Source organism: Thunnus maccoyii, chromosome 10 (genome assembly GCF_910596095.1).
Source record: "Thunnus maccoyii chromosome 10, fThuMac1.1, whole genome shotgun sequence".
Taxonomy (NCBI): Eukaryota; Metazoa; Chordata; class Actinopteri; order Scombriformes; family Scombridae; genus Thunnus; species Thunnus maccoyii.
Genome location: NC_056542.1, coordinates 18,036,177 through 18,062,252, shown reverse-complemented (window position 1 = coordinate 18,062,252; position 26,076 = coordinate 18,036,177). Strand labels below are relative to the sequence as shown.

At 35.3% G+C, this 26,076-nt stretch overlaps 2 protein-coding genes and 1 long non-coding RNA gene across 3 annotated transcripts; 2 read left to right on the top strand and 1 right to left on the bottom strand.

Annotated features, from left to right (window-relative positions):
• The first annotated feature begins 9 nt into the window (after positions 1 to 9).
• On the top strand, positions 10 to 16,617 carry si:ch211-269k10.4 (uncharacterized protein LOC100150242 homolog). The gene is made up of 11 exons (XM_042423661.1): positions 10 to 90; positions 6,459 to 6,628; positions 8,076 to 8,195; positions 8,352 to 8,408; positions 8,528 to 8,635; positions 8,758 to 8,848; positions 12,774 to 12,955; positions 15,687 to 15,806; positions 15,956 to 16,012; positions 16,132 to 16,239; positions 16,362 to 16,617. The coding sequence occupies exons 1-11, from the start codon at positions 60 to 62 to the stop codon at positions 16,458 to 16,460; spliced, it is 1,143 nt and encodes a 380-aa protein (XP_042279595.1). The 5' UTR covers positions 10 to 59; the 3' UTR covers positions 16,461 to 16,617.
• On the bottom strand, positions 583 to 4,289 carry LOC121905525. Its single transcript, XM_042423815.1, has 7 exons — positions 4,185 to 4,289; positions 3,940 to 4,105; positions 3,727 to 3,825; positions 3,381 to 3,437; positions 2,466 to 2,567; positions 2,233 to 2,373; positions 583 to 2,144 (listed from the first exon to the last, which is right to left on the bottom strand). The coding sequence occupies exons 2-7, from the start codon at positions 4,099 to 4,101 to the stop codon at positions 2,115 to 2,117; spliced, it is 591 nt and encodes a 196-aa protein (XP_042279749.1). The 5' UTR covers positions 4,102 to 4,105; positions 4,185 to 4,289; the 3' UTR covers positions 583 to 2,114.
• An 8,223-nt stretch (positions 16,618 to 24,840) lies between the features above and the next one.
• Positions 24,841 to 25,818, top strand: LOC121905528. The gene is made up of 4 exons (XR_006098433.1): positions 24,841 to 25,036; positions 25,193 to 25,249; positions 25,369 to 25,476; positions 25,599 to 25,818. It is a non-coding gene; the product is annotated as an uncharacterized LOC121905528 (long non-coding RNA).
• Positions 25,819 to 26,076: the final 258 nt, after the last annotated feature.

The following is a 26,076-nucleotide window of genomic DNA, read 5'->3' as shown; positions in this document are numbered from 1 at the left end:
AAATGTGTGAGCTTTGGGAACTACAACATTTATACAACAGTCATTTGAAAGTCAAATGAATGTTTCCAAGAATCCATCCTTCACAGAAAGGTAAATTTACTTGTCATCTTGTGTGTGTTTATCTCCCTCTTGTGGCTGCTCATGGCTTCACATGACACTAAAAGCAAAAACACATCAACAATTCACAGCAGGGGGCCCTAGACACCAATTTTATCAAGATGTATTGTTTATTTTATTTCTAGTAGTTGGGGAACAAGAGCAGAGAGATCAGAAGAATCACTTTTAATACCTAATCTCAGACAATACCTTTAATCCTTTACATACTGTTCAGGTTGACCTGTTTTTACATCTTAGAGCAGTAAAAACACCCTGAACACTATTGTTTTAGTCTCAAATTGTATGACCTTCCCCTACAAAAATGGAAATATTTCAACTTTTAACAAGGTTTTTGTGCAGCTGATACACATTTTTGTACATTCAAAAATTTAGTTACATTCTTCACATTCAATAAATTTCATTGAAATCATGATGGATGTTATGTTCTCCTGTTTCAGATAACATAAGACCATAATATAATGAGATTATGAATGTTTTTCTCCATAAACAATTAGTGTAAAACCTGAAGAATATACTCTCTCTGCTCCCTGAAAGCTTAATTAAGGATAAATCACACATTTATTAATGACTGATAAGGTATTAATGAATGAAAAATAGATTTGTGGTTACGAGGTTTGGTATTGAGACTATTATGGTGTGTTATTAGACTAATTATGACGGGATATTGTTAAGGGTCAGAATATAAACAGTATGTAAGGGTTCAGTAAATTACGCATTTGTGTTTGGATTTAAGCTTTAAATTAGCTTGACAATGATTTATTTTTTGGTAGTAACACAAATGCAAAAGGTGATTTTTTTCTTTTGTATGCTCGGATTATTTTTTCCACCTAAATAATTATATTTGCTACAAACACGTTTCATTGCTATTAATTATCTGCTATCTGGCATTATCCACAGTAGAAAAATGTGTTGTAGGTCCATAAGAAGACAATCATAAACAGACAAAGTATTGATCTTTATTTATACGTCCAAAACAAAGTTCCAAAGTGATTAACGAACAAGAGAGTAAAACAACCAATTATACAAAATATAAACATAAGTATAGAAAAGCAAAAGGCCTCATTGATAAACATTTAAAATGGATTAAGTCTTACAATAAGACTGTATATGACTGTCAGCGTGAGTACAGTTCAGTTAAGTTCAAGTTTAGACAGCGAAATCACAATGGAAATCAGAAAATTCACGTCGACAAGAAGTCGCTCACTGCAGTAGTCAAAGAGAGATTTAATGAAATTTGAATTTAATTGAAATTTTAAGACAAATAAAAATGTTTGCAATGATTCCGAGATTAGTAAAATAATGACACATCAAGATTTATTTTTTCTCTCAAAATGAATCCTCGGGTCACAAAGGACTCATGATAGTTTGATATCTGTTAAGCAGCTGGATATCACAACAAGTAATAATCAATCCAAAAAGATTCATGAAATTCAGAGTCAACATATCGTTGGCTACAGTTACAAAATACAGCTCTGTAAGCAGCACGAACCCTCACCTGCATCGACATTTACCGACATCATCCTTTACAACCTTAAAAATTACACTTTGAATGATGTTGTCCTGGTTGAGAAAGATACAAAAAGTTTTCAAGTATGATCTAAACATCCAGGAGTTGAGACGATACAGCACTTTAGAAAACAAAGCGTATGTGAAGTGCAGCGGCAGCAACGCTTCTATTTCTGATTTGATACGACATACTGTTGTAAAATTATGAAACAACGCAATATAAGTAGGTAGATGAGCTGTACAAAAACAAAAATAATAGGTAATTTACATCTAAGAAGTGGTGCACTATATTCACATGCAATCTGTTGTTTTTTTCCACTTTTTCTGAAACAAAAAAAATAACTTTCACGTTCATTCTTTGTTGTGCAGTATGTTGAGGAATATGTGACACTGACAGACTGTTATACACTTAGATACATTCAGGAAGTCAAAAGTACCACAAATATCGTTGTTTGGTCTTTCGTTTGTTGACCTCCATCAGTTCAGTCTATTCAGTCTCCTTGTTTCAGCAGAATAATGGGCTGCAGAAGAAGAACAGCCACCATTAGTCACAAAATACTTTATTCCTCTTGTGATATATGTAGCTGCAGTATAAAGGAAGTTGCATACCAAAGTGTTGAAATGTTGTCTGCATATAGCTTTACTCAGCCAGTAGATCAAGAATAAGGCTATTATCTTTTCAACAAGCAGAAGAGTCATAATCAGCCCCTTGACTCCTCCATGAGGAGCGTCATGAACCTGTGAAGGAAGCTGAGAGAATGGTGGAAGTGAATACACATTTATTTTGTTTCAGAGAGCTGCACTCAATCACTCAGTCAACTGTAAATGATATTTTACTTTACCCGGGGAGGCCATATTGGTGTGTAAAACGCGACCGTGCAGAGAAAAACAGCTGCAATTGACCAGAAGAAGCTGATGATGTTCAGAGAGAATGATAGTTTTGTCTGGAAGGGGAAGAGAACGGTAATAATGCGGGTGTCACTGAAAAGTCACGAGGAACCAACATATTAAAAAAATTACAAAAACATTCTCTAATTTCTTTTATTACAGTTCAAACCAAGTTCATACAAACTGAATTATCAAACAAAAGGATTCACATGCAAATCCAGATGTGCAGTTTTTTTTAACACATCTCTCCTTCATTATCTGTTTGAAAATAACCTAAAAATATCTTTGTTTGTTACAATTCTTAGCAAGTTTACAAAGAGAAATCATTTAGACACAATTCAAAGCCTAATTTCATGGCAAGTGTAATTAAAACTTGACTTATGTCTGGAAGTTCTTTTAATCTCTCTTTAATATGTACTTCTACTGCTCACAACAAATAATACATCAACTTTAAATACTATACTATAATATGACTGTGTCGCTATGTTTTACTTATTTTGCAAACCCATTAACACCATATTTTGCATGAGGAAGATAAAAGATACAGAAAAATGGGTTCGGATATGTAAATCTTAATCTAAACGAAATCAAACCTATTATTTTATCTTTAACAAAAGCTGTTTTAAAGAAATTTAGAAAAAAAAATCCTGTCAGAAACATCCTAAAGAAAATCTGATTAGAAACATTAAATTACTGTACGCAGAATAATACTCTAGTCAGCACAAGCAATCATTCTCAAATTAAGGGGTTAATTCACCTATTGTAGTTAAATAATAAACTTTTTTTTCCTTAAGAAGGAGTCTGTTCAACTTTTGCCACTTTGTGAACTTTTCAGTTGCAAACAAAATGTTAATTTTCAGTTTACTTACCACGTGCATGTTTGGAGATTGTCCAGCAGCATAGGTCAGGAAACCAGAGACCACATACTAACATATTGATAAAAACATATAAATGATTTTACACAGAAATATAATACTTAGCACACATATTGAGGGAAACAAGTTAAGATAGGATTTATTCATTGTCACAGAAGCAAAAGGAAGTACAAGAGCATAGCATGGTGAAATAAAGATATTATGCAATAAAATTAAAGAACAATAGAAATATAAAAACAATTGATTTGTACTTATGTTTTTCATTAATCATAAGAGTTTTTCACAGAATCATCCAGAATTCAAGAGTGAATTCAGTTTTTAGCTTTGAAACTGTATTTACCAGGAGGCTGGGTAAAGTGAAGAACTTAATGAAGTCATCTGTTTGGGTAAACATCAGACCGAGTGTGACAATAAACACACCAGCGATGGCCTGGGCTGCCTTATTAAAAAAAAGAGAAGAATATTGGATTACAATGCAGCCAAAATGAAGTCAGAATATATAAGCATCAGCCTTTAGTCATAGCTCTACCTGCATGAGAACAATTCAACTTACCCCAAAAGGTTTAGGTTTTCCCTTTATAACAAAAACCTTGTAGGAGTCTTTGAACACACAGTGAAATTTCTCCGGCATCAGTTGACCATCTCGAGCGTCCCTGAGACTCCCAAGTGGTATGGTGATGATCATTGAATCATCACATGCAAATGTGTTCTTCATTCTCCTGGGCAAGAAACATTAAAGATAATGTTAAAGCCATTCAACTCACCGACGCTCTGTTGTGGAGACTTTTTGAGACATACCTTTTGTTTTTTATTCTCTTGATTCGGACTTCAAATTGTGTGCTTTGTCAAATAGGTTCGACAAGGAAATGACCTGACACACCACACTCACACCAATTCTCTGCTCTGTCGCTAACTCCCCCCCCCCCTTCCCCTCTCTCACACACACACCTACACACGAGTACACACAAACCCACAAAATGTATGCATGCGGCCTAATTCAGCAAGACTTAAAAATTGTTGCAAAGACACATAAGACCAAATACTTTGACTTATTAATGCTTATAGATGTTAATAAAAGTGTTTTTTTGTTAAATCATAAATACTAAAACATGCAACCTCTGACAATGAGGCACAGAGGGTTGAACATGATGATATTGTAGACACCCTGGGCAGGTTGAGGAAGTTAAGGCGTGAGGTGACCTCATCTTTCGAAGTATTATCAGGGAAGTGAAAATTATGTCTAAAGAGCGAGGCACTTGGTCGAGACAGATACAGAGTAAGAAATAGAATTGGATCAAGCCGAACGTGGTAAGAACCTCAATCTAAGACCTTTATTAAAATGTTATCTTTGCATATTTGCAATACAAACCATGAATTTGCAAGCATCTCAAAGTTTGAATAGTGTTCATGTGTTTTTATAAAGAACTGTATGTGTTTCTCTGCATGTATGTTAAATGTGTCATAGAAGTCTTATAAGTAACTAAGAGTCAAGGCAACTTTTTTGTGTTTGTGGTTCTCTTGCAGGCTGTTAAGGGACTGTGAAACTCATGTAGAATTATAGTGTACTCATTTGATTTGTAGATTAAAGTGTGAAGTTTAAATATAATTAATGATGATCCAGTTTGTCCTATGAAGACTAAACTTGTTTCGTATATTTAGCCATCATGAAACTGGCTTCACAGTATAAGATCATAATTTCTGACTCCACTGATGCACAATTGCATCAGTGGATTCAGGAATTATGATCTTATACTGAACTGTAAATGTTTTGATCTGTGAACACCTACAAATATTTAAATCTCTCATTTGACAACACAGTGAAAAGTCTTTCAGGCCAATAGCGACCTTGCTTTAACTTCAATTTAATCTTCACTATTTTTTTATTTACTGTATTATTTCTTTCCAATTTGTCCAGCTGCAGAAACAGACTGTGCTCAGGAATGACTAGAATAAAACCATATCATACAGGGTTGTCAATCATATATGGACAAAAACATAGAAACACTTGTACAGTGTGTTACTGGTTACTGCAAAGTAATACAATAGCCCTGCAATGCTACCTCACTTAAAATGTTTAGTTATTATTGACATTGCTCCTTTAATTGTTTAGGCATTTACTCAGTTCTATGATCCCTTTTGAAGCGTTACTTTGTGGTGATGATGCATTGGATCGCATTATATCAAAATGTATTTCTAAAATCTTCTGCACCTTAATTACATATATGAGGTAGAAAAATATTACCCCTTGCAATAAAATTCAACCCAATACAATGACACTACAACTGCAGCCTCAAACATTATCATGAAGTTAAACATTTTAAATGGTAAATAAATCATTTTAAATAGGCCCAAAATTTTTCAAGTCTGTCCTAAAACAATAGTCAGGTGTCCAAATGAACACTGACACATGTTTTTCTTGCCGTAATCATTCCTCCTGTTTACACTGACCATTAAAGGATCCCTTCATAATACACTTTTAATGTAAATGATTGGGGACAAAATTCACAGCCCCACTTCCGTGCAAACTAATATGAAGCTTCAGCCATCCAAATTAGTCCAATTAGTCAATTCAATATCTTTCAAAGTTACTATTTTTAGTGCCAAATTTTGATGCCAAATTTTGTTACAGTCCTTTCACTGCTGCTGAACAGCAAAACACTGTCCGTCGACACATAAAGAGGGAATTTTTTAATAAGAAGACTGTAACTGTGGAAGATATCCACTTTATTTGACTAACTCAGATGGTTGAAGCCTTGTATAATCTTTAGATAAACTTTTCAATACATTTTCGCTCAAAACAAGGACTGTGGATTTTGTCCTCCGCCACTAACATAGAAAGCGCATTTGGAGGGGATCTTCTAATGGTCACTATGAACAGGAGGAATAATTACAGTGAGCAAAACCTGTTTCATTGTATATTGGCACCTGGTCACTGTTTTAAGACAGACTTCAAAATTTCTGAACCGATCCTTTAAAGACTACGGCAGCGTACAAGGCTAAAGGAGAAATTGATTGCAGTAAAACTTGATGAGTTGTGATTATAAGTCATGAGGAACACCATCATCCTTCCAGATCAGAGAAGCACCATGGCTTGTGCCGATGTTGACATGGACATCCAAGGAGATTACGATGAGCCAGGCGAGGCAATGTCGCTGATACAATATTACCAAGCTACAGAAATCATACCAGATAAGCAAGGACCGCTGCATAACCTGCTGCAGAAACAACCTGCTGTGTTGGGGGTAAGAACGACAAATACAACATCAACACTTGTGATGCAATGCCATGCAGCAGCCATGAAATATGGTGTCAAAGTGGTTATGAAGGCTTTTGACAGTCTCACAAATTTATTTGGACAGAGTGAGCTCCAAAAGGGTCCCACAAAGTCTTACAAATCTGATCTGTATATGGATTTGCAGTACATAGCACAAGAGCAATGCTTAACACTTTACAAAAGCTCACATTTACCTTCTTACACACACACAACCTGATGGTGTACACTTCTCATCAGGGGGAGGTTGCTCAAGGACACTTCAGCATGTAGTGAGGAAGAGCTATCGAACCACCGACCCTGCAATTACTGGACAACATACTCTACCTGAGCTACTGCTCTGTTTTAAAATACAACACTACAAACTACTGTCTCAAAAGGTTTCTCACCCCAGAACAAATATTGAATATTATAACGTAAGGATTAATTTCAGGGATCTTGCATTATATCATATGATATTTTATGAGTATTAATTTGATTGTAGTAGATGTGAGAGTAACATGCAACTTACAAATTAGTTTGTAACTTACAGTTAGTCAAAGGAAAAGGGAAGTAAGGTTTTCTTTCCCCCTCACATACATTGCTACTCAGTATCATACATGGTTTACCTTGCAAAGACTTAAGTCCAAGCATACTGATACCTAATATTTGACTCATTCCTTTGTGTGACTTTGTGATTGAATGTCTAAAAAATATATTTACAATACAGTTCATGGAAGATGTCACAGAAAGACTAGAAATGAAGTAAAGAAGGGTATTCAAAATAACGTGCAGATAGTATGGGCAGTAACAACAGGAAATGCTTGGTCGAGGGGTTTTTGTGGTAACATGATTCTACTTCTTAAAAGGTCGTAAAAGCTGAAGTTTCACATGTACAGCGTGTGCACAGTATACACAAAGGTAAAATCACTGGGTGGTGTTTGTTCATTTAGACAGTGTTTATTAGTATGATTTGGATGAAAATACATCTCATTTTCTGAATCCAACAATAATCACAATTTGTTCTCTCCTTTGATTGTTACAAACATGAATTGATTACATCATGTATTCACATTTTATACCGATAGTTTAAGTATATTTTATTTTTTTGTGTTACTGATTTTATCTTAATGTGTTTATGTGGTTTTGCCCTTCCAGTACAGACACACACATTGTCATGAATTCATGCATGAAAATAATACTCATAATGAACTATTGTTGTTGCATTTAGGTATGCACAACATAAAGATACTTCTTTGTGTACATTTTGAACTCTCCTGCATTTATACCGCATGAAGTAATTCATGCATTAATACATGTCAGTGCATGCACCCTTTTTGTTTACAGAGTGGACTGTATAATCTTATGTACATAATCAAATCATACTACTTTTACTGACATGTGAGTGTATCATTTATTAGTCTCTGTGCCCCTGTCAGTCCCTGCAGATGATGAGCGGTGTTTTCAGTGTTGGAGTGGGAATTCTTTTTGCTGCAACGCAGGGGATGGACCAATCTCTTTTCACTCTATTCAGAGTTTCCCACCTGACCGGAATACTTGTAAGTCTTTGCTCAAACAAGAACTAAATTGTAAAAATCATGCACTGAGTAAAGCAGATGAATTTATAAAAGAACTCTTAACAAAGTGTGACAATGTGCTGATACTTTTAGTCAGTGTGTACAGCCGACTCTAAGCTGTGTTCTCTTCCTCCTCAGTTCATCGTCGCTGGAGTTGTGTCCAACCTGTTGTTCAAATATCCAGGATTACTACGTGTAAGTAAAACTCGATAGACACCTGACAAATAATACATTACAGCTAGTGAAGATGATTTTTAGTGTAATCAATTAATTAGATTCATTATTTCAAAATTAATGTGTGACTCTTGTTCCAGTTGTCCCTCAACATTAACTGTGGCTGCATTATTGTAGCTGCAATTGCAGCTTGTCTGATCACTGTTGACCTGGTTCGTTGGAAATCAGAACATCACCATCATTTGAAGGTAAGACCATGTCAAGCATATAAATATGATACACTACTACTTTAAGGCCATTATTTAGCAAACTATATTTACATATATTTATTAATATAATGTATTCTTGGTTATTTTTGTGTTTCTACCAGATGGAGGTGATGGAACTTTGTGTGTTGTTACTGGAAGTCGTACTCTCTGCAATCCTCTGCTTCTGGTTCTCTAAAGAGAAACGTGCCAAATCACCATGATCGGTTAAAAAATACTTGTTTCATTTGCACAGCGGTTTGAGAATTTATTCTTTAAATAAAGTGTTTGCATTTAGAGTGAACAATGGGCTGTATATAAGTTAAGATACTGTATTAGCACAAGTTTTTTTGTACATCAAGTGTGACTTTCTGTTCGTTGTCAGTCTATATTGCAGTTATAACGCCTGCTGAAAAGCCTGGGCTGTGGTCTGTTGTTTGACTGACAATGAGAACATGAGACTTGTGGTAAACATGTCAGCTTCTCTAATGTGAAGAAAAAAAACATTCTTTATCCTCTTTACCCTCTACATCTCTTTTTTTAACGGTAGTGGTGGGTGTGAGCTGCTCAGTCTCTCCATTTGCAAAGGTTTGTGTGTGTGGTTTCACATATGTGCTTTTTTATCAGTGGAAATATCTGCAACTTTTTTTTCAGCTGCATTCACACCTTCAGCTGGTTTCACATACAGAACGCTGGCCACTGGTGGAAATACTTTATTTCAAGTAAACTGTGGCGAATAAAAGAATGCAACAACATCTTTGAAACATTTTAATCATCTGTACAAATGTGTCATAACACAGACTGGAGACAAAAGAAATGTGACAGCACAACATTGTCTGGATTGATGTGCCTGCTATTTTTTTTGTTTTGTAAAATACATAATAAAAAAAACTCATCTACAATATAAACACTGATTCATACCTATTCATTAAAACAAACTTTACAGACCAGAGGCGTACCATCGTGACAGTGTGTATTATATGTCAATTTCCAATTTACAGGATCATAATGAAATGTCATGTCATGCTTGAGCTTCATCCATTAAAATCTTAGTGCTCGGAAGCTGGACTCTCGTTCTCATCTCTTTACTGCTGTGGCATCAAGTAGCATTCAGGTTGAGGACTTCACAGCTATGATGAAAGAAAGAAAAAAGGAAATAAAGGGTTTTAGAAAAATAAAACTTTTCTACACATTATGCACTCAAAATATTTTACTTGAGACAGCATTCAATATTAAGAATGTCATTAAATTAAAGGGGCCAATTAAACACCTTTTTAGGATGTAAAACAGCATTAAACAACTGAAAATTTTAACGATTAAAGGTTCTGTCATATCAGTAAATTCCATGGTTAGGGTTACATTTCAGTAATGACCAGGCACCAATGTTGCATACAACATCAACAAAGTGAGTAAAATGTGGCTCCAACTGTCTTTCTGAGCTAAAATGTTGTATGGAGGACATAGAAAGTATCAGATTGACTCTATTTTCGGGTGGGGTTATTCTAGATGCTCTACTCTGGCAGTGGAGCACGTAATGTATTTTACCGATACGCTACTTTTGTCAAAGTAGGTGCACGTACAGAATCCTTGAAATATATTTAAAAGTTTAAGTCTGTAAGACTTCTATAACTTTATACTAAATAACTGTATCACTGTGGTATTTACAAATGACAAGACACTGAACTTTACTTTTATCACTGACTGGAGCTTGAAGAATAAATAAAGAATGTCGTTTTTACTTAAAGTAACACAAGCAGTCAGCAGTTGAGGTTTGGGGGAAGCTGTTTAATGAGAAACTGTTTTTAGTAGTTAAAAATGCAAAAAAAAAAAAAAAAAAAGAGGAAATACTTTTTATCTATCTGCCAAAAGGAGCAAAACATATGCATATTTCTTTACTCTTGTAGGAGTCTTTGAACACACAGTGAAATTTCTCCGGCATCAGTTGACCATCTTGAGCGTCCCTGAGACTCCCAAGTGGTATGGTGATGATCATTGAATCATCACATGCAAATGTGTTCTTCATCCTCCTGTGCAAGAAACATTAAAGTTCTCTAATTTCTTTTCTTACAGCACAAACCAAGTTCAGACAAACTGTGGTGAATGGTCAAATAAAAGGAAATGACCTGACACACCAATTCTCTGCTATGTCTCTAACTCTTTCTCTTGTAAGGACACATAAGACCAAATACTTAGTCTTCTTAATGCTCATAGATGTTAATAAAAGTGTTTTTTGGTTAAATCATAAATAATAAAACCCACAACCTCTGACAATGAGGCACAGAGGGTTGAACAAAACGATATTGTAGACACCCTGGGCAAGTTGAGGAAGTCAAGGCATAAAGTGAAGTCATCTTTCAAAGTGTTCGCAGGGAAGTGAAAATCATGCCTAAAGAGCGAGGCACTTGTTTGAGACAGATGCAGAGTAAGAAATAGAATTGGATCAAGTTGAACGTGGTAAGAATCCCAATCTAAGACCTTTAATAAATGTTATATTTGCATATTTGCAATAGGGACTATACATTTGCAAGCATCTCAAAGTTTGCATACAGTGTCTGTGTGTTTCTCTGCATGTATGTTAAATGTGTCATCTAAGAAACACTAAAATATTTATAAGTTACCACGATTCAAGGCAACTTTTTTTGTGTTTGAAAAACTCATGTAGAATTATAGTGTACTCATTTGATTTGTAGATTAAAATGTGAAGTTTAAATATCATTAATGATGATCCAGTTTGTCCGATGAAGACTAAACTTGTTTCATATATTTAGCCATCATGAAACTGGCTTCACAGTATAAGATCATAATTTCTGACTCCACTGATGCACAATTGCATCAGTGGATTCAGGAATTATGATCTTATACTGAACTGTAAATGTTTTGATCTGTAAACACCTACAAATATTTAAATCTCTCATTTAACAACACAGTGAAAAGTCTTTCAGGCCAATAGCGACCTTGCTTTAACTTCAATTTAATCTTCACTTTTTTTTTATTTACTGTATTATTTCTTTCCAATTTGTCCAGCTGCAAAAACAGACTGTGCTCAGGAACGACTAGAATAAAACCATATCATACAGGGTTGTCGACCATATATGGACAAAAACATAGAAACACTTGTACAGTGTGTTACTGGTTACTGCAAAGTAATACAATAGCCCTGCAATGCTGCCTCACTTAAAATGTTTAGTTATTATTGACATTGCTCCTTTAATTGTTTAGGCATTTACTCAGTTCTATGATCCCTTTTGAAGCGTTACTTTGTGGTGATGATGTATTGGATCGCATTATATCAAAATGTATGTCTAAAATCTTGTGCACCTTAATTACATATATGGGGTAGAAAAATATTACCCCTTGCAATAAAATTCAACCCAATACAATGACACTACAACTGCAGCCTCAAACATTATCATGAAGTTAAACATTTTAAATGGTAAATAAATCATTTTAAATAGGCCCAAAATTTTTAAAGTCTGTCCTAACACAAAAGTCAGGTGTCCAAATGAACACTGACACATGTTTTTCTTGCGGTAATCATTCCTCCTGTTTACACTGACCATTAAAGGATCCCTTCATAATGCACTTTTAATGTAAGTGCAAACTAATATGAAGCTTCAGCCATCCAAATTAGTCCAATTAGTCAATTCAATATCTTTCAAAGTTACTTTTTTTAGAACCAAATTCCTTCTTTTGTAACAATCCTTCCACTGCCGCTGAACAGCAAAACATTGTCCGTCGACACACAAAGAGGGAATTTTTTAATAAGAATACTGTAACTGTGGAAGATATTCACTTTATTTGACTAACTCAGATGGTTGAAGCCTCATATAATCTTCAGATAAACTTTTAAATACATTTTTGCTCAAAACAAGGACTGTGGATTTTGTCCCCCGCTACTTACATAGAAAGCGCATTTGGAGGGGATCTTCTAATGGTCACTATGAACAGGAGGAATGATTACAGTGAGCAAAACCTGTTTCATTGTATATTGGCACCTGGTTACTGTTTTAAGACAGACTTCAAAAATTGTGAACCGATCCTTTAAGGCTACTGCAGTGTACAAGGCTAAAGGAGAAATTGATTGCAGTAAAACTTGATGAGTTGTGATTATAAGTCATGAGGAACACCATCATCCTTCCAGATCAGAGAAGCACCATGGCCTGTGCCGATGTTGACATGGATATCTGGGGAGATTACAATGAGCTACTCAGTCCAGGCAAGAGAGTGCTGCCACCGATACAAAATTACCAAGCTACAGAAATCATACCAGATAAGCAGGGACTGCTGCATAACCTGCTGCAGAAACAACTTGCTGTGTTGGGGGTAAGAGCGACAAATACAACATCAACACATATATAATCTTCTACATAAGACAAACATCTACATATTTAATCATGTTTTCCCAACTCAACAATTTCTTTTTTTAATATTGGGCAATGATGAAAATGCACCGGTTTCTTGTCAAGGATTTTAAGTGTTCGATTATACAAAGACTCTATTGGTTTTAGAGTAGTGTTGCTAGCCTGTGACCAGGTTGTTAAACAGTAAATGATATAGGAAATGACCATGGAATGCATGTACATCTTAGCCACTTTGGTTGACATGTAATTGCGAATGAACCTGAAATTTGAAAGATTGAATTTGACCCGGTTACAGACCTTTTTCACCTGAGCCTTGAAAGAAAGTTTGGAATCAATCAGAACTCCAAGGTACTTGTATTCAGATACGACCTGTAGCCTCTCCCCTGACACAAAGATATCTGGCTTTACACTAGAACTGTTTGTCTCTGGTGAAAAACATGCATACTGTTTTAGACACATTTAGTTGCAAACAGCATTGCTTTAATCATGCTGTTAAATGAGCCATGGAGTTTGTGAGTTCATTCGCAACTTGTGTCATGCTGCCACCATATACATAAATTACAGTGTCATCTGCATACATTTGGATATTGGTGTCAGGACATACAGATGGGAAGTCATTGATATATAATGTAAATAGCAGTGGGCCTAGGATTTATCCTTGTGGGACACCTGTGGACAGACAAAGGGCAGCTGATTGATGATTCTGTACTCGGACATACTGAGATCAATTTAACAAATATGATTCTTTCCATTTAAGTGTATCTGAAGAAAAAATGAAACTAGGTAACTTAGACATGTGAATTCTATGATTAACAGTATCAAATGCCTTCTTGAGGTCAAGAAACACAGGTCCGAAAATGCCACCTTTATCCAATAGAGATTTGATTTTTCTGTGAAAAAAAAGTTGGCTGTCTCAGTTGAATAATTGGCTCTGAAGCCAAATTGCATTAGGTGCAGGGCGAAAGGGCTAGTGTTCAGATGGCAAATGATTTGTTCAGCTACCACTTTCTCTGCAACCTTTGATACTTTAGGTAGGATGCTGATAGGCCTGTAATTGCAGGTAGAAAGGGGATCTCCACTTTTGAATATTGGAACAACAACAGTGGACTTCCACACACTTGGAAACATTCCCTGAGAAATCGAGAGGTTAAAAATTTTGGTAATAGTGTAACATGAGGATTCGATAGGTGGTAATCTGACACTCTTCATAAGAGAAAATAGCAGGATGGAGACAGGTGACTTCTTAAGCAGCACTTTTACTCTAGCTCCCGGCATCAGAGTCATAACAACAACACTTCCTTGTCTCTAAGGCACATGTGACTAAACCAACCAATCATAGGCTAGACTGAGGCAGATCCAACTGTAATGAGGTAAAACCACAGAAGCAGATTCAATACTGTTTCAACCTTCACAGGATGCTGATGTAAATATTTGATCCTGTAAATGTGTAAATAATACAGCACAGATATATAAATAATTAACTGTGTAAACATTGTAAATATATATTTTGTGAATTAACTTGAATGTATAAATTAACTTCACTTTTAAACCTTACAATAGGATTAGTTAGCTTAAGAGATCTAATCATTCTGGTAACCTCTGATTCAGTGACATTCCTTATGCTGAAAGCTGGTTCCATTGTATTAACTGGACAAGCATTTGTGTACTCAGATGAAAAACATTGTGCAAGGGTAGCTACAGAATCAATAAAGTAGTGGTTAAGAGCTTCCACTACTTCCCCTGGATTGTTTGTAAGCTTTCCATTTACTTTAACTTCAAGCAGTTTCCTTTCTTTATTGTGATGTCCTGTTAGTTTTTTTTACTGGTTCCAGATATTTTTAGAATTACCTCTTGCCTTTTCTATAATGGTCAAGAAAATATCTGCCTTAGCTGTGCAACCTTGCAAGGACTTAAATCAAGGCATTACTGATACACAATATTTTACTCATTCTTTTGTATGACTTTGTGATTGAATGTCTAAAAAATATATTTACAATACAGTGCATGGAAGATGTCACAGAAAGACTAGAGGTGAAGTAAAGAAGGGCATCCAAAATAACCGTGCAGATAGTATGGACAGTAACAACAGAAAACGCTTGGTCGAGGGGTTTTTGTGGTAACATGATTCTACTTCTTAAAAGGTCATAAAAGCTGAAGTTTCACATGTATAGCATGTGCACAATATACAAAAATTCAAAATCATTGGGTGGTGTTTGTTCATTTAGTGTTTTATTAGCATGATTTGGATGAAAATACATCTCATTTTGAGAATCCATTAATAATCACAATTTGTTCTCTCCTTTCATTGCAACAAACATGAATTGATTACATCATGTATTCACATTTTATACTGATAGTTTAAGTATATTTTATTTTTTTGTGTTACTGATTTTATCTTCATGTGTTTATGTGGTTTTGCCCTTCCAGTACAGACACACACATTGTCATGAATTCATGCATGAAAATAATACTCATAATGAACTATTGTTGTTGCATTTAGGTATGTACAAGATGAAGATACTTCTTCGTGTACATTTTGAACTCTCCTGCATTTATACTGCATGAAGTAATTCATGCATTAATACATGCACCCTTTTTGTATACTCTGAAGCTGGGTTTATATGTGAATCTCATGTTTACTGCATATATTAAGTTTACACGGTGGACTTTATTACTCTCTGTTCCTCTGTCAGTCCCTGCAGATGGTGAGCGGTCTAATCAGTGTTGGAGTGGGAATTTTTTTTGCTCTAACACAGGAGATACAACAGTCTCTTTTCACTCTATTCAGAGTTTCTCACCTCACCGGAATACTTGTAAGTCTTTGCTAATACAAGAACTAAAACTCATGCACTGAGTAAAGCAGATGAATTTATAAAAGAACTCTTAACAAAGTGTGACAATGTGCTGATACTTTTAGTCAGTGTGTATAGCCGACTCTAAGCTGTGTTCTCTTCCTCCTCAGTTCATCTTCGCTGGAGTTGTGTCCAACCTGTTGTTCAAATATCCAGGATTACTACGTGTAAGTAAAACTCGATAGACACCTGACAAATAATACATTACAGCTAGTGAAGATGATTTTTAGTGTAATCAATTAATTAGATTCATTATTTCAAAATTAATGTGTGACTCTTGTTCCAGTTGTCCCTCAACATTAACTGTGGCTGCATTATTGTAGCTACAATTGCAGCTTATATGATCACTGTTGACCTGGTTCGTTGGAATCCAGACAATGAACATCATTTGAATGTAAGACCATGTCAAGCATATAAACATGATACACTACTACTTTTGGGTGATTATTTAGCAAACTGTATTTACATAAATTTGCTAATATAATGTATTCTTGGTTATTTTTGTGTTTCTACCAGATGGAGGTGATGGAACTTTGTGTGTTGTTACTGGAAGTCGTACTCTCTGCAATCCTCTGCTTCTGGTTCTCTAAAGAGAAACGTGCCAAATCACCGTGATCGGTTAAAAATGACTTGTTTCATTTGCACAGCGGTTTGAGAATTTATTCTTTAAATAAAGTGTTTGCATTTAGAGTGAACAATGGGCTGTATATAAGTTAAGATACTGTATTAGCACAAGTTTTTTTGTACATCAAGTGTGACTTTCTGTTCGTTGTCAGTCCATATTGCAGTTATAACGCCTGCTGAAAAGCCTGGGCTGTGGTCTGTTGTTTGACTGACAATGAGAACATGAGACTTGTGGTAAACATGTCAGCTTCTCTAATATGAAGAAAAAAAAACATTCTTTATCCTCTTTACCCTCTACATCTCTTTGTGTAATGGTAGTAGCGGGTGTCAGTGCTGCTCAGTCTCTCTATTTGCAAAGGTTTGTGAGAGTGGTTTCACATGTGTGCTTTTTTATCAGTGGAAATTTTTGTGAAAAAATTTTTTTTTTTTTTTCAGCTGCATTCAAATCTTCAGCCGGTTTCACATACAGAACGCTGGCCACTGGTGGAAATACTTTATTTCAAGTAAACTGTGGCGAATAAAAGAATGCAACAACATCTTTGAAACATTTTAATCATCTGTACAAATGTGTCATAACACAGACTGGAGACAAAAGAAATGTGACAGCACAACATTGTCTGGATTGATGTGCCTGCTATTGTTTTTGTTTTGTAAAATACATAATAAAAAAAACTCATCTACAATATAAACACTGATTCATACCTATTCATTAAAACAAACTTTACAGACCAGAGGCGTACCATCGTGACAGTGTGTATTATATGTCAATTTCCAATTTACAGGATCATAATGAAATGTCATGTCATGCTTGAGCTTCATCCATTAAAATCTTAGTGCTCGGAAGCTGGACTCTCGTTCTCATCTCTTTACTGCTGTGGCATCAAGTAGCATTCAGGTTGAGGACTTCACAGCTATGATGAAAGAAAGAAAAAAGGAAATAAAGGGTTTTAGAAAAAATAAAACTTTTCTACACATTATGCACTCAAAATATTTTACTTGAGACAGCATTCAATATTAAGATTGTCATTAAATTAAAGGAGCCAATTAAACACCTTTTTAGGATGTAAAACAGCATTAAACAACTGAAAATTTTAACGATTAAAGGTTCTGTCACATCAGTAAATTCCATGGTTAGGGTTACATTTCAGTAATGACCAGGCACCAATGTTGAATACAACATCAACAAAGTGAATAAAATGTGGCTCCAACTGTCTTTCTGAGCTAAAATGTTGTATGGAGGACATAGAAAGTATAAGATTGACTCTATTTTCGGGTGGGGTTATTCTAGATGCTCTACTCTGGCAGTGGAGCACGTAATGTATTTTACCGATACGCTACTTTTGTCAAAGCAGGTGCACGTACAGAGTCCTTGAAATGTATAATAAATAATGAATAAGTTCAAGCCCGTCAGATTTCTATAACTTTATACTAAATAACTGTATCACTGTGGTATTTACAAATGACAAGACACTGAAATTTACTTTTATCACTGACTGGAGCTTGAAGAATAAATAAAGAATGTCGTTTTTACTTAAAGTAACACAAGCAGGCAGCAGTTGAGGTTTGGGGGAAGCTGTTTTACTGAGAAACTGTTTTTAGTAGTTAAAAATGCAAAAAAAGAGGAAATACTTTTTATCTATCTGCCAAAAGGAGTAAAACACATGCATATTTCTTAACTCTTGTAGGAGTCTTTGAACACACAGTGAGGTTTAAGTTTTTATGTATTTCTTTACACTCTTTGAATAGTACTTCAACTGACAGATTTTTTTGTATTCAACAATATTTTGTATTTTTTCCTTCTGTTGGTCCTACCGGTTAATTATTGGTAGATGGGAAATATGAAAACAGAGCGATTTTAAGTTTTTTATTGCCGTTTAGGCTTTTACAATAAAGTACAACACTTAAGTTCTCCAGGTCATCCAATTTAATATTGCTGTTTGCACTTTATTAGTTTGTGCATTTAATCTTTTGGTTTAATTTTGTTATGCAGTGTTATCTTTCTGAAATACAGATAATTGTTCCCTATTGGGTGAATATGAACAGACAAAGAACACAGGCATCTACAGAAAATTGTTTTAACCCTAAATGCATTCCAAAACACCAAAAACAAAAGCTGTAACACAGCATGCATGTGTTCACACATAGAGCTTGTGTGGTGTTTTCAGAAATTTCACCCTTATGTCAAACGGATGCACAGAGGAAAATGAGACAAGAAGAGAACCCAGAGGGAAACACAAAGGAGAACAGTCAGAAGTTTACAAAACAAGCCACCCATCAGGAGGAGAAAACCTCTACACCCATCAGGACACACTGCCATGCAGAACACAACACAGGCACCAGTTCACAATCACATGTTGCCACGTGTAGTTCCTCACAGTTGTTAACGAGGCTGTGAAGGGAACGACAAAGATGTCCACTCTGGTGACACCGATTACTTACTGAGCTAAAAACCCCTCAGCTTTGAGTCAGACCACTGTAGAGAGGCCTACTGCTATATGAGAGGTCTTGCTCTGGTAAAAACAGAACAGCAGAAAGGTAGTGAGTGAAACTGAAGTTGCAACTGTTCTCTTCCACTTGCCTTCGAGGCCTCAGTGTCCACAGGCTTAATCCAATTTATAACATACCAGATGGTATCATTAATTAGTTCTTCTACGCTGGTCACAAATTGCCAGTCAGTCTAATCAGCTTGTGTAGTTTTCTGCATTATAAGTATGCTGTTGAGAATGAAAGCCCTACATTTAAATCAATGTGTGAAATGTGAGAAAATGACAGTTTTGTCTGGAAGGGAAACAGTAATGATGCAGATGTCACTGAAAAGTCATGAGGACGCAAATTAAAAAAAAAAAATATATATATATATATATATATATATATATATAAACATTCTCTAATTTCTTTTACTACATTACAAACCAAGTTCACACAAACTGTGATTAAATGATCAAATAAAAGGATTCACATGCAAATCCAGATGTGCAGTTTTTGTTTTTTTTGACACATCTCTCCTACATCATCTGTTTGAAAATAACCTAAAAATATGTTTGTTGGTTACAATCCTTCATTTATCGATACAAGTTTACCACGAGAAATCATTTAGACACAATTCAAACTCTAATTTAATGGCAAATGTAATTAAAACTTGATTTATGTCTGGAAGTTCTCTTAATCTCTCTTTAATATGTACTTCTACTGCTCACAACAAATAATACATCAACTTTAAATACTATGTTGGACTGTGTCGCTATGTTTTACTTATTTTGCAAACGCATTAACACCATATTTTGCATGAGGAAGATAAAAGATACAGAAAAATGGGTTTGGATATGTAAATCTTAATCTAAATGAAATGAAAGAGTTGTTTTAAAGAAATTTAGAAAAAAAAATCCTGTCAGAAACATCCTAAAGAAAATCTGATTAGAAACATTAAATTACTGTACGCAGAATAATACTCTAGTCAGCACAAGCAATCATTCTCAAATTAAGGGGTTAATTCATCTATTGTAGTTAAATAATTAACTTTTTTTCCTTAAGAAGGAGTCTGTTCAACTTTTGCCACTTTGTGAACTTTTCAGTTGCAAACAAAATGTTAATTTTCAGTTTACTTACCACGTGCATGTTTGGAGATTGTCCAGCAGCATAGGTCAGGAAACCAGAGAGCACAAACTAACATATTGATAAAAACATATAAATGATTTTACACAGAAATATAATACTTAGCACACATATTGAGGGAAGCAAGTTAAGATAAGCTTTATTAATTCACAGAAGCAAAAGGAAGTACAAGAGCATAGCATGGTGAAATAAAGATATTATGCAATAAAATTAAAGACCAATAGAAATATAAAAACAATTGATTTGTACTTATGTTTTTCATTAATCATAAGAGTTTTTCACAGAATCATCCAGAATTCAAGAGTGAATTCAGTTTTTAGCTTTGAAACTGTATTTACCAGGAGGCTGGGTAAAGTGTAGACCTTAATGGGGTCATCTGCCTGGGTAAAAATCAGACCGAGTGTGATAACAAACACACCAGCGATGGCCTGGGCTGCCTTATAAAAAAAGAGAAGAATACTGGATTACAATGCAGTCAAAATGAAGTCAGAATATATAAGCATCAGCCTTTAGTCATAGCTCTACCTGCATGAGAACAATTCAACTTACCCCAAAAGGCTTAGGTTTTCCCCTTATAACAAAAACCTTGTAGGAGTCTTTGAACACACAGTGAAATTTCTCCGGCATCAGTTGACCATCTTGAGCGTCTCTGAGACTCCCAAGTGGTATGGTGATGATCATTGAATCATCACATGCAAATGTGTTCTTCATTCTCCTGGGCAAGAAACATTAAAGTTCTCTAATTTCTTTTCTTACAGTAGAAACCAAGTTCAGACAAACTGTGGTGAATGGTCAAATAAAAGGAAATAACCTGGCACACCAATTCTCTGCTATGTCTCTAACTCTTTCTCTTGTAAGGACACATAAGACCAAATACTTAGTCTTCTTAATGCTCATAAATGTTAATAAAAGTGTTTTTTGGTTAAATCATAAATAATAAAACCCACAACCTCTGACAATAAGGCACAGAGGGTTGAACATAATGATATTGTAGACACCCTGGGCAGGTTGAGGAAGTCAAGGCATAAAGTGACATCATCTTTCAAAGTGTTTGCAGGGAAGCGAAAATCATGCCTAAAGAGCGAGGCACTTGTTTGAGACAGATGCAGAGTAAGAAATAGAATTGGATCAAGTTGAACGTGGTAAGAATCCCAATCTAAGACCTTTAATAAATGTTATATTTGCATATTTGCAATAGGGACTATACATTTGCAAGCATCTCAAAGTTTGCATACAGTGTCTGTGTGTTTCTCTGCATGTATGTTAAATGTGTCATCTAAGAAACACTAAAATATTTATAAGTTACCAAGATTCAAGGCAACTTTTTTTGTTTGAAAAACTCGTGTAGAATTATAGTGTACTCATTTGATTTGTAGATTAAAATGTGAAGTTTAAATATCATTAATGATGATCCAGTTTGTCCGATGAAGACTAAACTTGTTTCGTATATTTAGCCATCATGAAACTGGCTTCACAGTATAAGATCATAATTTCTGACTCCACTGATGCACAATTGCATCAGTGGATTCAGGAATTATGATCTTATACTGAACTGTAAATGTTTTGATCTGTGAACACCTACAAATATTTAAATCTCTCATTTGACAACACAGTGAAAAGTCTTTCAGGCCAATAGCGACCTTGCTTTATATTATATTGAAATGTATTTCTAATATCTTGTGCACCTTAATTACATATATGGGGTAGAAAAATATTACATCTCGCAATAAAATTCAACCCCATACAATGACACTACAACTACAGCCTCAAACATTATCATGAAGTTAAACATTTTAAATGGTAAATAAATCATTTTAAATAGGCCCAAAATTTTTAAAGTCTGTCCTAAAACAATAGTCAGGTGTCCAAATGAACACATACACATGTTTTTCTTGCCGTAATCATTCCTCCTGTTCACACTGACCATTAAAGGATCCCTTCATAATGCACTTTTAATGTAAATGATTGGGGACAAAATTCACAGCCCTACTTCTGTGCAAACTATGTGGCTTCAGCCATCCAAATTAGTTCAATTAGTCAATTCAATATCTTTCAAAGTTACTATTTTTAGTAGCAAATTCCTTCTTTTGTTACAGTCCTTCCACTGCCGCTGAACAGCAAAACACTGTCCATCGACACATAAAGAGGGAATTTTTTAATAAGAATACTGTAACTGTGGAAGATATTCACTTTATTTGACTAACTCAGATGGTTGAAGCCTCATATTATCTCAAGATAAACTTTTAAATACATTTTCACTCAAAACAAGGACTGTGGATTTTGTCCCCCGCCACTTACATAGTAAGCGCATTTGGAGGGGATCTTCTAATGGTCACTATGAACAGGAGGGATGATTACAGCGAGCAAAACCTGTTTCATTGTATATTGACACCTGGCTACTGTTTTAAGACAGACTTCAAAAATTGTGAACCGATCCTTTAAGGCTACTGCAGTGTGCAAGGCTAAAGGAGAAATTATTTGCAGTAAAACTTGATGAGTTGTGATTATAAGTCGTGAGGAACACCATCATCCTTCCAGATCAGAGAAGCACCATGGCTTGTGCCGATGTTGACATGGATATCCAAGGAGATTACAATGAGCCACTCAGTCCAGGTGAGAGAACGCTGCCACCGATACAAAATTACCAAGCTACAGAAATCATAGGATTTTAAGTGTTCAATTATACAAAGACTCCATTGGTTTTAGAGTAGTGTTGCTAGCCTGTGACCAGGTTGTTAAACAGGAAATGATATGGGAAATGACCCGGTTACAGACCTTTTTCACCTGAGCCTTGAAAGAAAGTTTGGAATCAATCAGAACTCCAAGGTACTTGTATTCAGATACGACCTGTAGCCTCTCCCCTGACACAAAGATATCTGGCTTTACACTAGAACTGTTTGTCTCTGGTGAAAAACATGCATACTGTTTTAGACACATTTAGTTGCAAACAGCATTGCTTTAATCATGCTGTTAAATGAGCCATGGAGTTTGTGAGTTCATTCGCAACTTGTGTCATGCTGCCACCATGTACATAAATTACAGTGTCATCCGCATACATTTGGATATTGGTGTCAGGACATACAGATGGGGAGTCATTGATATATAATGTAAATAGCAGTGGGCCTAGGATTTATCCTTGTAGGACACCTGTGGACAGACAAAGGGCAGCTGATTGATGATTCTGTACTTGGACATACTGAGATCAATTTAACAAATATGATTCTTTCCATTTAAGTGTATCTGCAGAAAAAAATGAAACTAGATAACTTAGACATGTGAATTCTATGATTAACAGTATCAAATGCCTTCTTGAGGTCAAGAAACGCAGATCTGATAATGCCATCTTTATCCACTAGAGATTTGATTTTTCTGTGAAAAAAAAGTTGGTTGTCTCAGTTGAATAATTGGCTCTGAAGCCAAATTGCATTAGGTGCAGGGCGAAAGGGCTAGTGTTCAGATGGCAAATGGTTTGTTCAGCTAGTACTTTCTCTGCAATCTTTGATACTGTAGGTAGGATGCTGATAGGCCTGTAATTGCAGGTAGAAAGGGGATCTCCACTTTTGAATATTGGAACAACAACAGTGGACTTCCACACACTTGGAAACATTCCCTGAGAAATTGAGAGGTTAATAATTTTGGTAATAGTGTAAAATGAGGATTCGATAGGTGGTAATCTGACACTCTTCATAAGAGAAAATAGCAGGATGGAGACAGGTGACTTCTTAAGCAGCACTTTTACTCTAGCTCCCGGCATCAGAGTCATAACAACAACACTTCCTCATCTCTAAGGCACATGTGACTAAACCAACCAATCATAGGCTAGACTGAGGCAGATCCAACTGTAATGAGGTAAAACCACAGAAGCAGATTCAATACTGTTTCAGCCTTCACAGGATGCTGATGTAAATATTTGAACCTGTAAATGTGTAAATAATACAGCACAGATATATAAATAATTAACTGTGTAAACATTGCAAATATATATTTTGTGAATTAACTTGAATGTATAAATTAACTTCACTTTTAAACCTTACAATAGGATTAGTTAGCTTAAGAGATCTAATCATTCTGGTAACCTCTGATTCAGTGACATTGCTTATGCTGAAAGCTGGTTCCATTGTATTAACTGGACAAGCATTTGTGTACTCATATGAAAAACATTGTGCAAGGGTAGCTACAGAATCAATAAAGTAGTGGTTAAGAACTTCCACTACTTCCCCTGGATTGTGTAAGCTTTCAATTTACTTTAACTTCAAGCAGTTTCCTTTCTTTATTGTGATGTCCTGTTAGTTTTTTTTACTGGTTCCAGATAATTTTAGAATTACCTCTTGCCTTTTCGATAATGGTCAAGAAAATATCTTCCTTAGTTTTGCAACTTTGCAAAGACTTAAATCAAGGCATTACTGATACAGAATATTTTAGTCATTCTTTTGTGTGACTTTGTGATTGAATGTCTAAAAAATATATTTACAATACAGTTCATGCAAGATGCCCTTCCAATACCAACACGCACATTGTCATGAATTCGTGCATGAAAATAATACTCATAATGAACTATTGTTGTTGCATTTAGGTATGCACAAGATAAAGATACTTCTTCATGTACATTTTGAACTCTCCTGCATTTATACCGCATGAAGTAATTTATGCATTAATACATGTCAGTACGTGCACCCTTTTTGTATACTCTGCAGCTGAGATTATAGGTGAATCTTATGTTTACTGCATATATTAAGTTTACACGGCGAACTGTACAGTCTTATGTAAATAATAGAATCATCAACTTTTACTGACATGTGAGTGTATCATTTATTAGTCTCTGTGCCCCTGTCAGTCCCTGCAGATGATGAGCAGTGTTTTCAGTGTTGGAATGGGAATTCTTTTTGCTGCAACGCAGGATATGGATCAGTCTCTTTTCACTCTATTCAGAGTTTCCCACCTCACCGGAATACTTTGTAAGTCTTTGCTCAAACAAGAACTAAATTGTAAAAATCATGCACTGAGTAAAGCAGATGAATTTATAAAAGAACTCTTAACAAAGTGTGACAATGTGCTGATACTTTTAGTCAGTGTGTACAGCCGACTCTAAGCTGTGTTCTCTTCCTCCTCAGTTCATCATCGCTGGAGTTGTGTCCAACCTGTTGTTCAAATATCCAGGATTACTACATGTAAGTAAAACTCAATAGACACCTGACGAATAATACATTACAGCTAGTGAAGATGATTTTTAGTGTAATCAATTGATTAGATTCATTATTTCAAAATTAATGTGTGACTCTTGTTCCAGTTGTCCCTCAACATTAACTGTGGCTGCATTATTGTAGCTGCAATTGCAGCTTATATGATCACTGTTGACCTGGCTGATTGGAATTCAGCCAATCAACATCATTTGAAGGTAAGACCATGTCAAGCATATAAATATGATACACTACTACTTTAAGGCCATTATTTAGCAAACTATATTTACATATATTTATTAATATAATGTATTCTTGGGGATTTTTGTGTTTCTACCAGATGGAGGTGATGGAACTTTGTGTGTTGTTACTGGAAGTCGTACTCTCTGCAATCCTCTGCTTCTGGTTCTCTAAAGAGAAACATGCCGAATCACCATGATCGGTTAAAAATGACTTGTTTCATTTGCACAGCGGTTTGAGAATTTATTCTTTAAATAAAGTGTTTGCATTTAGAGTGAACAATGGGCTGTATATAAGTTAAGATACTGTATTAGCACAAGTTTTTTGTACATCAAGTGTGACTTTCTGTTCGTTGTCAGTCTATATTGCAGTTATAACGCCTGCTGAAAAGCCTGGGCTGTGGTCTGTTGTTTGACTGACAATGAGAACATGTGAGACTTGTGGTAAACATGTCAGCTTCTCTAATGTGAAGAAAAAAAAACATTCTTTATCCTCTTTACCCTCTACATCTCTTTGTGTAATGGTAGTAGCGGGTGTCAGTGCTGCTCAGTCTCTCTATTTGCAAAGGTTTGTGAGAG